Source organism: Toxotes jaculatrix, chromosome 17 (assembly GCF_017976425.1).
Source record: "Toxotes jaculatrix isolate fToxJac2 chromosome 17, fToxJac2.pri, whole genome shotgun sequence".
In the NCBI taxonomy this organism is placed as follows: Eukaryota; Metazoa; Chordata; class Actinopteri; family Toxotidae; genus Toxotes; species Toxotes jaculatrix.
The window spans coordinates 22,091,098-22,105,747 of record NC_054410.1 but is presented as its reverse complement, the minus strand read 5'-3'; the positions used below and the strand labels follow the sequence as shown (position 1 = coordinate 22,105,747).

At 40.8% G+C, this 14,650-nt stretch overlaps 2 protein-coding genes across 3 annotated transcripts; one reads left to right on the top strand and one right to left on the bottom strand.

Moving 5' to 3' along the window:
- Positions 1-1,280: 1,280 nt before the first annotated feature.
- On the top strand, positions 1,281-6,340 carry LOC121197558 (hereditary hemochromatosis protein homolog). 2 transcript variants are annotated; one of them, XR_005896255.1, is made up of 7 exons: positions 1,281-1,442; positions 3,218-3,454; positions 3,548-3,811; positions 4,300-4,560; positions 4,662-4,802; positions 5,190-6,138; positions 6,233-6,340. XR_005896255.1 is itself a non-coding variant. In XM_041061226.1 (6 exons), the coding sequence occupies exons 1-6, from the start codon at positions 1,391-1,393 to the stop codon at positions 5,417-5,419; spliced, it is 1,185 nt and encodes a 394-aa protein (XP_040917160.1). In that variant the 5' UTR covers positions 1,281-1,390; the 3' UTR covers positions 5,420-6,340. The 2 variants fall into 2 exon arrangements, 1 of the variants encoding a protein (XP_040917160.1); XM_041061226.1 differs by having other exon boundaries at positions 5,190-6,340.
- Positions 6,341-10,149: 3,809 nt separating this feature from the next.
- LOC121197643 (hereditary hemochromatosis protein homolog) lies at positions 10,150-14,140 on the bottom strand. Its single transcript, XM_041061331.1, has 6 exons — positions 13,996-14,140; positions 12,621-12,857; positions 12,264-12,527; positions 11,638-11,898; positions 11,343-11,483; positions 10,150-10,214 (listed from the first exon to the last, which is right to left on the bottom strand). The coding sequence occupies exons 1-6, from the start codon at positions 14,045-14,047 to the stop codon at positions 10,150-10,152; spliced, it is 1,020 nt and encodes a 339-aa protein (XP_040917265.1). The 5' UTR covers positions 14,048-14,140.
- Positions 14,141-14,650: the final 510 nt, after the last annotated feature.

The following is a 14,650-nucleotide window of genomic DNA, read 5'->3' as shown; positions in this document are numbered from 1 at the left end:
GATGTAGGCCATAATGAATTCAAATAAAGACAAACAGCCAAGTTTTTAAATAGTTTGCTGCCAAAAATAACACCACGACAGTGGCCTGCAGTGATTTACAGACAGGCAAGCACAGCCACCCCCTACCTCCACCACCAATACCCACAAACCAACACCTCATTCAGCTGTTAAATGCACCAATGAGAAAAATGCAGCTGATGGACCCTCATGATTTTTGTGTTTCCTGTCCTTCCTGTGCATCTTGCTGCACTATGTCTGGACACCTTCACCTTTCTTCTCTCCTTTCTGACTGAAGAAGGATTATTATTCCTTTGAACTGACAGTAAACATATCAAATGAAAGAAGACAAAAAAAAACAAAAAAAAAACATTAACTGGCACTGACACATTCCCATGACAACACAGAAAGTAATTTCCTGTCTTAATGTGCTGTCTCAAAATTCTAAAACTTACTGCAGACTTTGCACAGTGAGGCCTGCACCTTGATCAACAGACAGTAAAAGGATGTAGATGAATTTCAGAATATCTTAGTATTTGCTTTGTCCTTCTTTAGCTTTAATGACAGCTCTCGAGCTGCATGGGCTCCATAAGTTTGTGCAAAAGCCGATGATTCATGTTTGGTCAAATATTCAGTGGGGTTGAGGTCAGGTGACTGTGGAGGAAAGTCCATTACAGTCAGGAGTCCACTGGTCTTCTCTGGTCTTCAAGTGCTTCTTGCAAAGCTTTGAGGTTCATTTCTGTGATGAAGTTGCTTTTCTACGTCTCAGTGAACTAAGTCTGATGTATTGATTATCTAATAGTGTGGTCATCTCTGGTCTACCTGATCCTGCTTTGGATACAACTGATCCAGTTTCTTCAAAGGGGTTTAGAGTTCCACTCTCTGTCTCCTTAGAAACCTTTAGTCCATGATTTGATGCTGACAAAGCTCCTCTTTGCTCACAACAACAATTTGACCTCTGACACTTTTACTTTGACATATCTGCCTCTATCACAGTGCTGCTCAGTGAGCAATGATCTGCTGGAAACTTATTTCTAACAGGTGAACTCTGGCTGCAGGTTGAGTTGGTTGAACGAGCCTCTGATGAGCAGATCAAACCCATCTGAAAAAATACGTGTGCACGAACTGAGGGACTGTCCTGTTCAGCTTTGTTAAAGGACATAACACTGTTGTAGTTACAAAACAAATATTTATTTCCTCATAGCAACAGGATGAACGAGCCTGAGCACGTCTTTATCTCTGTCTGAATCAAATATTAAGAACATACTCGTTCATCCAGTTAGTTCAGTGAAACTCAGAGGTAAACACGGCTTTTAAATCACTGCTACTGTACTAATGCAGACTCACAGTCTGTTTTTTAAAGCCCAGAATGTAAATCTACAAGAAGCAGAAGATGCTGCTAAAACTTTTAATTCACTGTATTCTTCTGTCAACAGCTGAATGTGGTGAGTGACATTTCTTCAGTGCTACTGTTGAGTTACTGCTCTGAGTCGTTGCAGTGTTTGTACACATACTGTGCACCAGCTGAACTAGAAGCAGAACCAAGACTGTGAGAAACTTCTCAATTTTCTTGTCATGTACAAGTTCAGTTAAGGAGGAAGAGAATTAAGTATATTTAGTCAAGTCGTGTATTTCATCTGTTTGTTCATTGTTGTGGTGGTTTAACTTGTTACTTTCACTTTTAAAAACTTAAAGCAGTTTCTGAAGCAGCAGAAGAAAATTCAATCCTTAAAATGATCTCTGATCAGGAGCTGTGCATTTTAAATTCAGGACTTTAACTTGTAACTGAGTGTTTCTACACAGTGAATCTGCTGTTTTCACTCAGGTAAATAACTCCTCTGCTTCTTCTCACTGCTGTTTTCTGTGCTGTGTTGTTCCCAACACCACTTTAAACACAATGTGTGGAATGATACACAAACTGTCACAGCAGCAACCTCTCATCAGTCTTCTGTTAACTGTTTATTTGATTAGATTGCTGTATGATAATCAAAGTGAAACCACTTTGCTGCAGTAACCTGATTGTAGCTACATCCACCAAAGTTAAAGTGATGTGTATAATGTGCATATATATTCTGGGTGGAGGTGTGTGGGGAAATGTATGTACTATGTGTGTTCAAGCAGAGCAAAGAAGAAACTTTATGGTGTAGTTCAAACAGAGTGTATAAACATGTGCAGGGACAGAGATGTTGTACAGAGGACTGAACATGTCCTTTATGTCTCTGTGTCCTCACACATTAAATCCAGAAAACTCTCTACAGTGACGTCCCTCTGCACCAGCAGGTTCACAGGAAAATATTCTCTACCAGTGTGAAACTGCTTCTTCTCAATAACAAGCCTTTCTTTTGTGCATGTAAACACACAGTGAATGTCAGTGTCTGCTTTCCACTGAATACTCAGCAGCTCTTCACCCACTTTAGGGAAAGAATTCAGGAAGATGAGTGGGTGGAACAAAGCAAAATGATCAGTGCAGCAGACAAAAGTCCTGCAATGAAATCATTACTTGAAAGTCCTGCAGTAAGATGTGACTCTTTGTCTATAACTGTGTGTAACTACCACATCAGCAAATGTGCTGCACATCTCCAAGATTATTATGATTTGATTTCAGTTAGTTTGCTTGAAAGTGAAAACTTACTTCCTGTTTAGTCTTCAACGCCACACAGCACACTGAACACCTGAGGCTGCATATCATTATCCAACCCCACCCATATTTTCAAGGGTGGGGATTCTAAAATTTTCAAATGGAAGTTTCCACAGGTCCACTAAACTAGGAACAGACTCTGAGGTGGTACCTGTTTAAGCTAGCAGTGAAGCACATGTGTCATGTGAGGGGCCATCTGTGAGCCCTTATCTCACTCCTGTATACACTGATAAACAGCTGCATGGATGCTTGTGTGTGAAACAGCGACTGCCCTGGCTACATTGGCTACTGTGCCTCATTAATAAGAAAGCACATTACTTTATGAGGCTAACACTGACAGCATCATAGACTGTTTACTATGCAGCAAATATAACATCAAGAGTAACGTGGGGGGGAGAGTTAACAGCCTGACAAAGTGGAAATACTCACATAAAGAAGCTGCCTCCAGTGCAACGTGAGTCAAAGTGCTCAGGTACTTTGACTCCCACATCAGGATGAAGAAAACATAACGCTCAGTTCTCAGTTATAGACAGAGTGACCTGACTCTGAGTTTTGACCCTTCATATGTCTTTTCTTCTTCAGGTTCCCACTCTCTGGTCTTCATGTCTACAGGACGTGTGCAGCCTGGAGGTCGACCTTCATTTGAGCAACTCACTGTATTTGATGGAGTTCCCATCTCTCACTGTGACAGCTCCTCCTGGACAGAACAGCTCAAACCTGAGCTGGAGTCAAAAAACTTACCAGGAAACTGTCAGGAAGCCGGTTATGACATCTTAGAATCTCTCCACCAGATTCCTGCATCTATCAACATCACAGTGTGTAAGTATTTGTGACATGTTCCAGTGTTGGTGAGGGGCCGTCTGATATTATGCACCAAAACCAAGAGGTTCATCTTGTAGTCCTGTTTTACAGATGTTGTACAGCGGAGACGTGGCTGCATCCAGTCAGCCAGTGGGACTGTCTCAGTGTTTGAAGCCTGGGCAGTGAATGGGATGGACTTCATCAGCTTTGACCCTGAGTCTCAGAGCTGGACGTCCCAGTCTCCCTCTGCTACAACAGTTAAACAACTTTGGAACAGCAAGAAAGAAATGAACTCTGTCTATAGACAGTTCATCAGAGGACAATGTCCAGAGATGATGGAGAGAATTCAACTAAGAGCAACAAACCCACACACAGGTGAGATGGAGGAGTACAATTACTGTGTACATGACACACACACACACACACACACACACACACACACACACACACACACACACACACACACACACACACACACACACAAGAAGTTCTAGGTACTTTAGAACCAGAGGAACTTTTCCCACTGTTGTTGTTTCCTGTTTGTGTTTCCACCACATGTAATGAACCAGATAGGCTAGGTTCCTGTGGGTGAAATGTTCCTCATGTAATGACACAGGAGCCAATCACAGACACTCAAAGGAAGGTTGATACAGTGAAGATACTTTAATAGTGTGAAGTGGTAGAACACAGGTAGAAGAAACTCACACTGGTAGAAGGTACACAAGGAAAACTGGAAGAACACAAAGGAACCCAACCAGGAACAGAACAGATGAACAGATCAGGAATGAAGGGAACATTGGATGGTGAGATCCTCTCACTCTGACCCTGATCCTGATCTTTGGTGTTACTTTATTTCTCTCCAGAGCTGAGTGTATTTGCGAAGCCCGTTCCTAACACAGCCCAGGCTCTGCTCACATGTCACGTGATGAGTACTGACAGATCAGTGAGCTCAGTGTATCTGACTGGAGACGGGGCTTCCAAAGCCATCTGGATCACAGTGACCGGCCCACTGCCTTCTGAAGATGGATCTGTGATCCTCAGGCTGACAGCTGGGATCTCCCTGAACCAGGACACATACAGCTGCACAGTACAAACAGGAGGACACAACCTTTCTGTCTCTTGGGGTGAGACATTTTGATGTTTGACAACTTACACACTCAGTCATTAAATATCCAGACAGCTGAACACAGTCAGATTGTGTTTTCACCATCTTCTTTCATTACAGATGGGAATTCTCTTGATGGCAGACACCTTCTTATACAGACAAGTTTCTTCTGGAAAATGCTGACGATAATCCTTGGATTCATTTCCATGGGGCTCATAGTCACCATTTTATCCTGTGCAACAATATTATTGATTAAATGTGGTAAGATTCATTTATTTATTTCTACTCTCAGACTATCAGAGTTAAAAAACTCAACCAGTATATCAGCCAATACAACATGTCTTTTTGAAAATATAAAACTGTAAAATGTCCTGCTCAATACAGATCTTGGTCACAATTCTGTAACAATCAAATAATCAAAAAAAAAAAGTTTTTTGTTTATGTCTTAGGACAAAAAAGAATAATGAAAAATGTGGTATCAGATTCTTTAAACCATAAATATGATTATATAAATATGATTCTATATATTAAACCTACACGTGGTCACATCAACAAGTTATATTTCCATGGTAACAACACAAGTCTTTGCTAAATGAGATGTAAGTGTTAGTTAGTGTTTTCTAACTGTGATTCTAATTTTGCTTGTAGTCAAGAAGAAGCGCCGTCCTCCTCCTGCTCCACCACCTGATCCACAGCTGGTGGAGCAGATGACCAGGATGAGTGAAAACTTTATAGAACTGCAGAATGTTATCACTGCATTCATTAAGGGCTCAGAGAGAGACGTGGAGGCCCAGGAGAAGTGGGAGGAGGGGATTCGCTTAAAGACTCAAAATGATCCAGAGTTCTTTGCTCATGAAGATGATGAAGCAAATACATAATGAAGGATTGTAAATAGCTTCATTTGTGCAGAGCTTTTGTCACAACTGCTGCCAAGCAAAACAGGGGATTGGACCCAAAGGCAGACGTCAGAGAGACAAATCCAATGAAGGAATCTAAAGTCCATGGTCTTGATGAGCTGCTCTACCTGCTGATCCACAGCTGCACAAGGGACTTTTGAAGAGGAAACGCAACATGAAGAGTAAATCATCGGGTTTTTACTGTCAGACCCTCAGAAGCCAAATGATGTTTTTCCTTGTTGCCCTGAATCCATGAATCACAGAACTGTGATCACTCCTCATTGGTTATTCCCTACGTAACAAACATCCATTAGTTTGTTCCATAGAAAGTGAGAGAGAGTTGTGTTGTTTCATCGTGTAGCAAACAGGGAGTGACACAGCTTTGCTCTCACTTTAACATGGTTGTCATCCTGTACTGTGAGTAATTGCCACTTGAGGCCACAGTGTCTAATGAAGGAAAGTGTAATTTACGTTATTATCTGACTTTGAAGCTATGTTGGTGTTTTTTTGTTGTTTATCATGAAGGATTTTATTCTCATTCTTCACAGTTAAAGTGATGTGTGTATATAATGTAGAAACATATTATTTTTTATATTGTTGATATTTCCTGTTTTTGTACGACTAGCTTTCCCAGCTCTCTCCTGCCATGTGCAGCATCTCTCACTGTATTGATTGTGATCCTGTTGTTTATCACTGCTACTGTGAACCTTCTGTGAGATCTCTGCTTTAGACTGACACATCCTCAGCTCCTCATGTTAACGTGCTACGATTCTGCTGCAGCAAAACACATTTTAGGGGAAATTTGCTGCCACACACAATCATTTTTATCATCACAGCAGAATGTTGACACTGAACATACATGTGAAACATTCACAGCGGTGCTTCAATATATGTCTACAGTGACATGCTGAGAGTCTAATTCTGTGTCCACTCTCTGATCTCCATACGTTTACTTTACACTATGTGAACATCAGCAGAACAGTTGGCATAGAATGACCTGGAACTTAACAGAACTATAAATAGATGAGCTAACACCTTCATTATCATGAAGCTACTATTCGTTTCCATTATTGCCGTTCATGTATTCTCCACAGGCACACAGGCTTTGTGTTTATGTTCCACTTCCTCCTTTTTGTCATGTTGTTTTTTTGTGTCACACAACATGAAGCTTCAGCCTGAGAACCGAAAGTAAAAGAAAGAGTCTCCACCCACAATCTAAAGACTGGACTTGCTGTCTCTCTCACACACTGATTGACAGGCTTTGAAGAAAGAGACAAAGAGGCTGTTAAACATGTGTTTACACCAGTTTGGAACACTAAAACAATGTTAATCTAAGAGCAACTGGAAAAATTGTCAGAAAAAATTAATCAGATTATTGATTCTTCACGTTGTATAATACTGTGAACCTTTTCTGTAGATTGACACAGATCAACTCTGCAATGATGATGAGAATGTTGATTTTTGCTCTTTTCTGAATACACTGTGTCTCAGAATGATGCTTTAACTGTGTGTGTTGTGGGGAAAGTCTCCCTGGGTTTCTTTCACATCTTGCACAGTTGTATTTCATGCTGTGTTTTCGTGTCCTTTCGTGTTTGAAACGTCTTGTGCAATAAAAACTTTGTCACTGCAGAATAAAAACACAACTTTAAAGAAATATTTCATCTGATGTGATTTCCAGTCCATCAGCTGCTGTCACCACAGCAACCACAAGGTGGAGGCAGACAGCACAGGATCAGTGTGGATCACTTCCATTCAGACAGCAATGAGACTTCATTTGACACATGAACCAGTGATGAAGTGTGGTGTTCCCTCATGGTCCTACTCATGTTCTACATTCTAAAATGCAGGGAGGAGGAGGAGGAGTTCTATATCTGAGGTTCTGAGTAATGTTCAACACTGCAGTGGAATGTTTGTATCGTTCACACCCAAACTGAGGCTGGCTTCTCACTCACAGACTAACAGAGTGTCCAACACACATGATCCATCAGCCCATCTGCCCTCCAGTATTTAACCCTTGTGTGGTGTTCATATTTTTGTTACTCAGCCAGCGTTTGTGGGTCTGGTGGACCTGCTGCATTTTTGGGTTTTTAATTCGACACAATCGAACAATTTTATGTTAAAATACTCAACAGATGTTTACTTCATCTCATTTACAAGCAATATAAACAGAATATAGGGTTAATATTTGCCCTTTACCTTTGTTAGACCACATTTATGAAATAAAGTGCTACTTGTTTTTTGTTTGTTTTTTAATAGAATGTAATTTTAAAAACAGAAAATCAATTACAATCAAGATATGAGTGGGGAAAAGTTTTTTCATAACAACTGATGTTGTATTTATTTGAACTTCATTAGAAATTTAGCCTATTCGCTTTACTAAGTCGCTTTACACAACACAAGCTGAACACGTACAGTAACCATGTCAGTCTGGACAACACATGAGGGGCAGAGGTTTAGATGGTATATGCTGCCTAAAGGGGCAGCAGCCCCTAAATAGCTGCTCATCAATGGCGACATTAGGCCAAGGGTTGTAAAACAGGGGGAGGCGGTGCACCCACTTGTCCCACACTGTCCTGATGGCAGCTAGCTTGGGCAGACGCACAAAACTCCCACACAGACAGATGGAGGACAGAGTGAAGGTACATAGGACCTACAATTTCCACACTTTCATCAGCCCTGGGTCCAGTGGACCCGAACATCCTGTATGTAATATAAATGTGTAGGGGGGTGTACAGTGTTCTGCTATATATGTTCTTCACAGAAAATGAGCCAAGGCCAATGAGTCTGAGTTTGAAAATATCATTTTTCTTTTGATAAAAAATGAAAACAGGTCCCACAGACCCGAACACCACACAAGGGTTAAACCCTGGGTTTCCAGTCACACATCACCAGATTGTTCACAGAGCTTTCTGACGAACAAACAACATCAGTGAACATCGAGAGTAAATGTGCACCACCTTGTGTTTAAAATCAGACAAGCTATGATTGAATTAAACGAAGGGGAGTGAGGATTATATCTGCACAACATTCTTTAGTTACTTCTCTCCAGAGTGGCTGGTCAGACTTGGAAGCTGATGTTGCTCTGAGACCATTAATGTTACTGTTCATTGTTTGTGCTAAAGAAGGGGAAAGAAATTCAGGGAACTCTGTGTGATCTCATTCATTGTGGCTCCTGTGGTTTCATCTAATAATAATGTGTAGTTTACGTTCTCCACCAAATCAACTATAATGGAAAACCAACAACAACAGAGTGAAGTTCAATAAAGATTAAAGAGGCAACACAAACATGGATGAACACAAAGCTCAGGTCAGCACTAAACTATATTTAAACATGCAAATGTTAAATAAGCACAGTCTCCATCCATCTAGTCCTGTAACTCAAAGCTTCACATTACTCAGAACCTCAGATATAGAACTCCTCCTCCTCTCTGCATTTTAGAATGTAGAACATGAGTAGAACCATGAGGGAACACCACACTTCATCACTGGTTCATGTGTCAAATGAAGTCTCATTGTTGTCTGAATGGAAGTGATCCACATTGATCCTGTGCTGTCTGCCTCCACCTTGTGGTTGCTGTGGTGACAGCAACTGATGGACTGGAAATCACATCAGATGAAATGTTTCTTTAAAGTTGTGTTTTTATTCAGCAGTGACTTATGGACACAAAGTTCTTATTGTTTCAAACATGAAAGGACACGAAAACACAACATGAAATACAACTGTGCAAGATGTGAAAGAAACCCAGGGAGACTTTCCCCACAACACACACAGTTAGAGCATCATTCTGAGACACAAAAGAAAAAAGAAAAGATAAATGTTATTACCAAATGATTAACTTTGTTTATACTTTTTTCTTTCATTTTTTCCACTTGCTTTTAGAGTAATACTGTTTTAGTATTTTTTTTATTTCTTTGTTTCTTTTAAATGAGACCAAACTGGTGTAAACACATCTTTAACAGTCTCTTTGTCTCTGTATTCAAAGCCTACACACAATGATTGTGTGTTGCAGCAAATTTCCCCTAAAATGTGTTTTGCTGCAGCAGAATCGTAGCACGTTAACATGAGGAGCTGAGGATGTGTCAGTCTAAAGCAGAGATCTCACAGAAGGTTCACAATCAATACAGTGAGAGATGCTGCACACGGCAGGAGAGAGCTGGGAAAGCTAGTCGTACAAAAACAGGAAATATGAACATCAGAAAAAATAATGAGCTTTGTTTTTACATTATATACACACATAAATAACACTTCCCTTTATTAGCCAGTTATGTCCCAGAATGCATTTCTACAGCCCTCAGACAGCACAGCCACTGTGTACCACTGGCTGGATTCATACTAACTGACTTCCTTTGTTCCTTGTCAGAGCATCATGTTGGTTGCTGTGTTCTTCTCCTTGGTTCCTTGTTTCTTCCTGTCTTCTCTATCTTTTTTACCTTTTGTCTGTTATATGGACTTTAGATTCCCTCATTGGATTTGTCCCCCTGGCGTCTGCCTTTGGGTCCATTCCCCTGTGTTGCTGTAACTCTGTTTGGCAGCAGATGTGACAAAAGCTCTGTACAAATATAGCCATTTACAATCCTTTATTATGTATTTGCTTCATCATCAAGAATACGTTTGGGTCATAATAGCTTGCAGTCTCCTCCTCCCACTTCCCCTGGGCCTCCATGTCTCTCTCTGAGCCCTTATCAAACACAGTGTTCTATAAAGTTTCCACTCATCCTGGACATTGCTCCACCAGCTGTAGATCAGATGATGGCAGAGGATGATGCTTCTTTTTGACTACAAGCAAAATTAGAATCACAGTTAGAAAACACTGACAGTTACATCTCATTTTGCAAAGACGTGTTGTAACCATCGAAATATAGCTTGTTGATGTGACCACGTGTAGGTTTAATAAATAGAATCATATTTCATTCTATGACTCTGTGGTAGCCTCTGCTGTCCATTATGCTGTGGTCTACTGGGGAGCGGGCAGCACAGGCCGAGACTGAAGATAGAGACTGAACAAGCTGGTCAGGAAGGCCAGCTTTGTCTTAGGCTGCCCACTGGACACTGTGGAGGAGGTGGGTGAGAGGAGGATGTTAGCCAAGCTGACATCCATTATGGACAACACCTCTCACCCCCTGCACCATACTGTGGAGGTGCTGAGCAGCTCCTTCAGCTGCAGACTTAGACATCCACAGTGTAGGAAGGAGTGCTACTGCAGGTCCTTCATTTCCTCTGCTGTCAGACTGTACAACTCAGCTGTTTAATTATACTCTGGTCTGGTCTAACTTTTCATCTGTCCATGGTGGGACTGTGCAATATTTTTTTTTTCATATGTTTTCATATATCAATATTTTCCCACAGTATCCTACTCATCGCCCCTCCATCGTCATGCAAGTTTGTATATAGCCAGTTTTTCACTGTTTTTGTATTTTGTATACTGGTTCTGTAACTTTTTTTTTAGATTGTAAATACACAATTTGTTGCACATTTTTTTGTACTTGAATTGCATGCACACTTCTCATTTTTCTGCACTTTATCCTTTTGTCCTGTTTTTTTTTTTTGTGAGCTGCCTAACAAGTAAATTTCCCCTTTATGGGATCAATAAAGTCTTATCGTATCTTATATAAACTCTTATATAGACTCTGATCAACACTTATCAGTGTCTTCAACTGATGGTTTAAAGAATCTAGCAAATTATTTCTTTTGTACTTTGACATAAATCATGAAATAGTTTTTATCCTATTTTCTTTTTTTTTTTTTTTTTTTGATTGTTACAGCGCTCTGTATTTTACAGCTTTATAATTGGAAACTGACATATTGTCTTGGCTGATACACTGGTCAAGATCTAGCTGCAGAACTGAGTTTATTAACGTCAACTCTTATAAAACCTGAGAGTAGAAATAAATAAAAGAATCTTACCACATTTAATCAATGACATTGTTGCACAGAATGAAATGGTGACCATGAATCCCATGCAAATGAATCCAAGGATTATCGTCAGCATTTTCCAGTACAAACTTGTCCGTATAAGAAGGTGTCTGCCATCAAGAGAATTCCCATCTGTAATGAAAGATGGGAAGTTCGGACTCAAAGGATTTTAGACCCTCATCCTCTGTCACTGAACTAAAGAACTGTAAACCAATATTTCACTGTGTTCAGTAAATGGTTCATAAATAAATAAGTGTGTAAGTTTTCAAACATCAAAAGGTCTCACCCCAAGAGACAGTAATGTTGTGTCCTCCTGTTTGTACTGTGCAGCTGTATGTGTCCTGGTTCAGGGAGATCCCAGCTGTCAGCCTGAGGATCACAGATCCATCTTCAGAAGGCAGTGGTCCGGTCACTGTGATCCAGTTGGCTTTGGAAGCCCCGTCTCCAGTCAGATACACTGAGCTCACTGATCTGTCAGTACTCATCACGTGACATCTGAGCAGAGCCTGGGCTGTGTTAGGAACGGGCTTCGCAAATACACTCAGCTCTGGAGAGAAACAAAGTAACACCAAAGATCAGGATCAGGGTCAGAGTGAGAGGATCTCACCATCCAATGTTCCCTTCATTCCTGATCTGTTCATCTTTTAAAACCTTAATAGGAACTCAGAGGAACTCTATGTTTTTCACTCATTCAAACACCTCTGTGATGTTTGAATTCTTCATGGGTCTAATTTGCATGATCTACCTGGTTCTTCACATGTGGCACTTTCACTTCTTTAAGTGGAAGTCCACCCTTTGTGTGTGTGTATGTGTGTGTACGTGTGTGTGTGTGTGTGTGTGAGTGTGTGTGTGTGTGTGTACATGTGTACGTGTGTGTGTCATGTGCACAGTAATTGTTCTGCTCCATCTCACCTGTGTTTGGGTTTATTGTCCTTAGTTGAATTCTCTCCATCATCTGTGGACATTGTCCTCTGATGAACTGTCTATAGGCAGAGTTCATTGCTTTCATGCTGTTCCAAAGTTGTTTAACTGTTGTAGCAGAGGGAGACTGGGACGTCCAGCTCTGAGACTCAGGGTCAAAGCTGATGAAGTCCATCCCATTCACTGCCCAGGCTTCAAACACTGAGACAGTCCCACTGGCTGACTGGATGCAGCCACGTCTCCGCTGTACAACATCTGTAAAACAGGACTACAAGATGAACTTCTTGGTTTTGGTGCAGAATATCAGACGGCCCCTCACCAACACTGGAACATGTCACAAATACTTACACACTGTGATGTTGATAAGTGCAGGAATCTGGTGAAGAGATTCTAGGACATTATAACCTGCTTCCTGACAGTTTCCTGGTAAGTTTTTTGACTCCAGCTCAGGTTTGAGCTGTTCTGTCCAGGAGGAGCTGTCACAGTGAGAGATGGGAACTCCATCAAATACAGTGAGTTGCTCAAATGAAGGTCGACCTCCAGGCTGCACACGTCCTGTAGACATGAAGACCAGAGAGTGGGAACCTGAAGAAGAAAAGACATTTGAAGCCTCAGATAACTTTGTCCAGTGAGCTCTGTCCAGTGGACTGAGGACATGTCAAATGTATCTTTGTGTCACAGGTTTATGTGGCACACCTGTGACACACTTGGATACGAGCTGGGATCAGAAAGAATCCATTATCATACATTTCAGAGAGTGTGTTAGAGGCTGTGACATCAAGGTCAATCACATTAGTTACTCTCATCCCTTTAAACACAGAGCTCTGTCTGTCATGACACACTGACAGTTTGGGAATCCACTTTCCCTCAGAGGACACTTCATCTTCATACTGTCACATAAATGTGATCCTGGTACTGATCCAACAATATCACATAGAAATCTATCACAGGAAGATGAGACGAGCTGTCGTTGTCCTGGTTACCTGGTGTTTTATACAGAGACACCAGGAGACGATCAGCGGGATGGACGGTGCTGACAAACTGAAACATGTTTTGTACACAAGTTTTGATTGAATGATTCAGTGATTGAAACCTCAAAGTCCATAAATCCAGCTAAGAGTGCAGCATATTGTGTGATCACAATCCTGTCTCCTACTGTAATTTCACCAGTTAATCAAATAAAGAGTTAACAGAAGACTGATGAGATGTTGCTGCTCTGACAGTTTGTGTATCATTCCACACATTGTGTTTAAAGTGGTGTTGGGAACAACACAACACAGAAAACAGCAGTGAGAAGAAGCAGAGAAGTTATTTACCTGAGTGAAAACAGCAGATTCACTGTGTAGAAACACTCAGTTACAAGTTAAAGTCCTGAATTTAAAATGCACAGCTCCTGATCAGAGATCAGTTTAAGGATTAAATTTTCTTCTGCTGGTTCAGAAACTGCTTTAACTATTTTCTCATTCTAAACTTTCTAAGTTTTCAAAAGTGAAAGTAACAAGTTAAACCTCCACAACAATGAACAAACAGATGAAATACACGACTTAAGTAAAAATACTTAGTTCTCTTCCTCCTTAACTGAACTTGTACATGACAAGAAAACGGAGGAGAAGTTTCTCAGTCTTGGTTCTGCTTCTAATTCACCTGGTGCACAGTATGTGTACAAACACTGCAGTGACTCAGAACAGTAACTCAACAGTAGCACTGAAGAAATGTCACTCACCACATTCAGCTGTTGACAGAAGAAAACAGTGAATTAAAAGTTTTAGCTGCATCTTCTGCTTCTTGTAGATTTACATTCTAAGCTTTAAAAAACAGTGTCTGCATTAGAAATCCTTTCCTGTCCTGTGTTTTCTCTGAGCTTCACTGAACTAACTGGATGAACGAGTATGTTCTTAATATTTCAGTCAGAGATAAAGAGAGAGCTTAGGCTCTTTCATCCTGCTGCTATGAGGAAATAAATATTTGTTTTGTAACTGCAACAGGGTTATGTCCTTTAACAAAGCTGAACAGTACAGTCCCTCAGTTCGTGCACATGTATTTTTTCAGGTGTGTTTGATCTGCTCATCAGAGGCTCGTTAAACCAGCTCAACCTGCAGCCAGAGTTCACCTGTTAGAAATAAGTTTCCAGCAGATCATTGTTCACTGAGCAGCACTGTGATAGAGGCAGATGTGTCAAAGTAAAAGTGTCAGAGGTCAAATTGTTGTTGTGAGCAAAGAGGAGCTTTGTCAGCATCAAATCATGGCTGGACTAAAGGTTTCTAAATGGACAGAGAGTGGAACTGTTTCTGTGAACCCAAAACACTGAACACTGACTCCAGCTGGAAGTTGAACAGTCTTTATTCTAACAAGGTAGTAGATGGCTTGATGACAACAGG

Bases quoted from the DNA above. Each gene is read 5' to 3' on its own strand.
- LOC121197558 (XM_041061226.1), top strand. From the start codon at position 1,391: ATGCTGCTAAAACTTTTAATTCACTGTATTCTTCTGTCAACAGCTGAA. The intron at 3,455-3,547 runs GTAAGTATTTGT...CCTGTTTTACAG, and splicing joins ATCTATCAACATCACAGTGT to ATGTTGTACAGCGGAGACGT. The intron at 4,803-5,189 runs GTAAGATTCATT...TTTTGCTTGTAG, and splicing joins AATATTATTGATTAAATGTG to TCAAGAAGAAGCGCCGTCCT.
- LOC121197643 (XM_041061331.1), bottom strand. From the start codon at position 14,047: ATGCAGCTAAAACTTTTAATTCACTGTTTTCTTCTGTCAACAGCTGAA. The intron at 12,858-13,995 runs GTGAGTGACATT...TTTCTTCTTCAG, and splicing joins TCTGTCAACAGCTGAATGTG to GTTCCCACTCTCTGGTCTTC. The intron at 10,215-11,342 runs GTAAGATTCTTT...TTTTGCTTGTAG, and splicing joins AATGTCATTGATTAAATGTG to TCAAAAAGAAGCATCATCCT.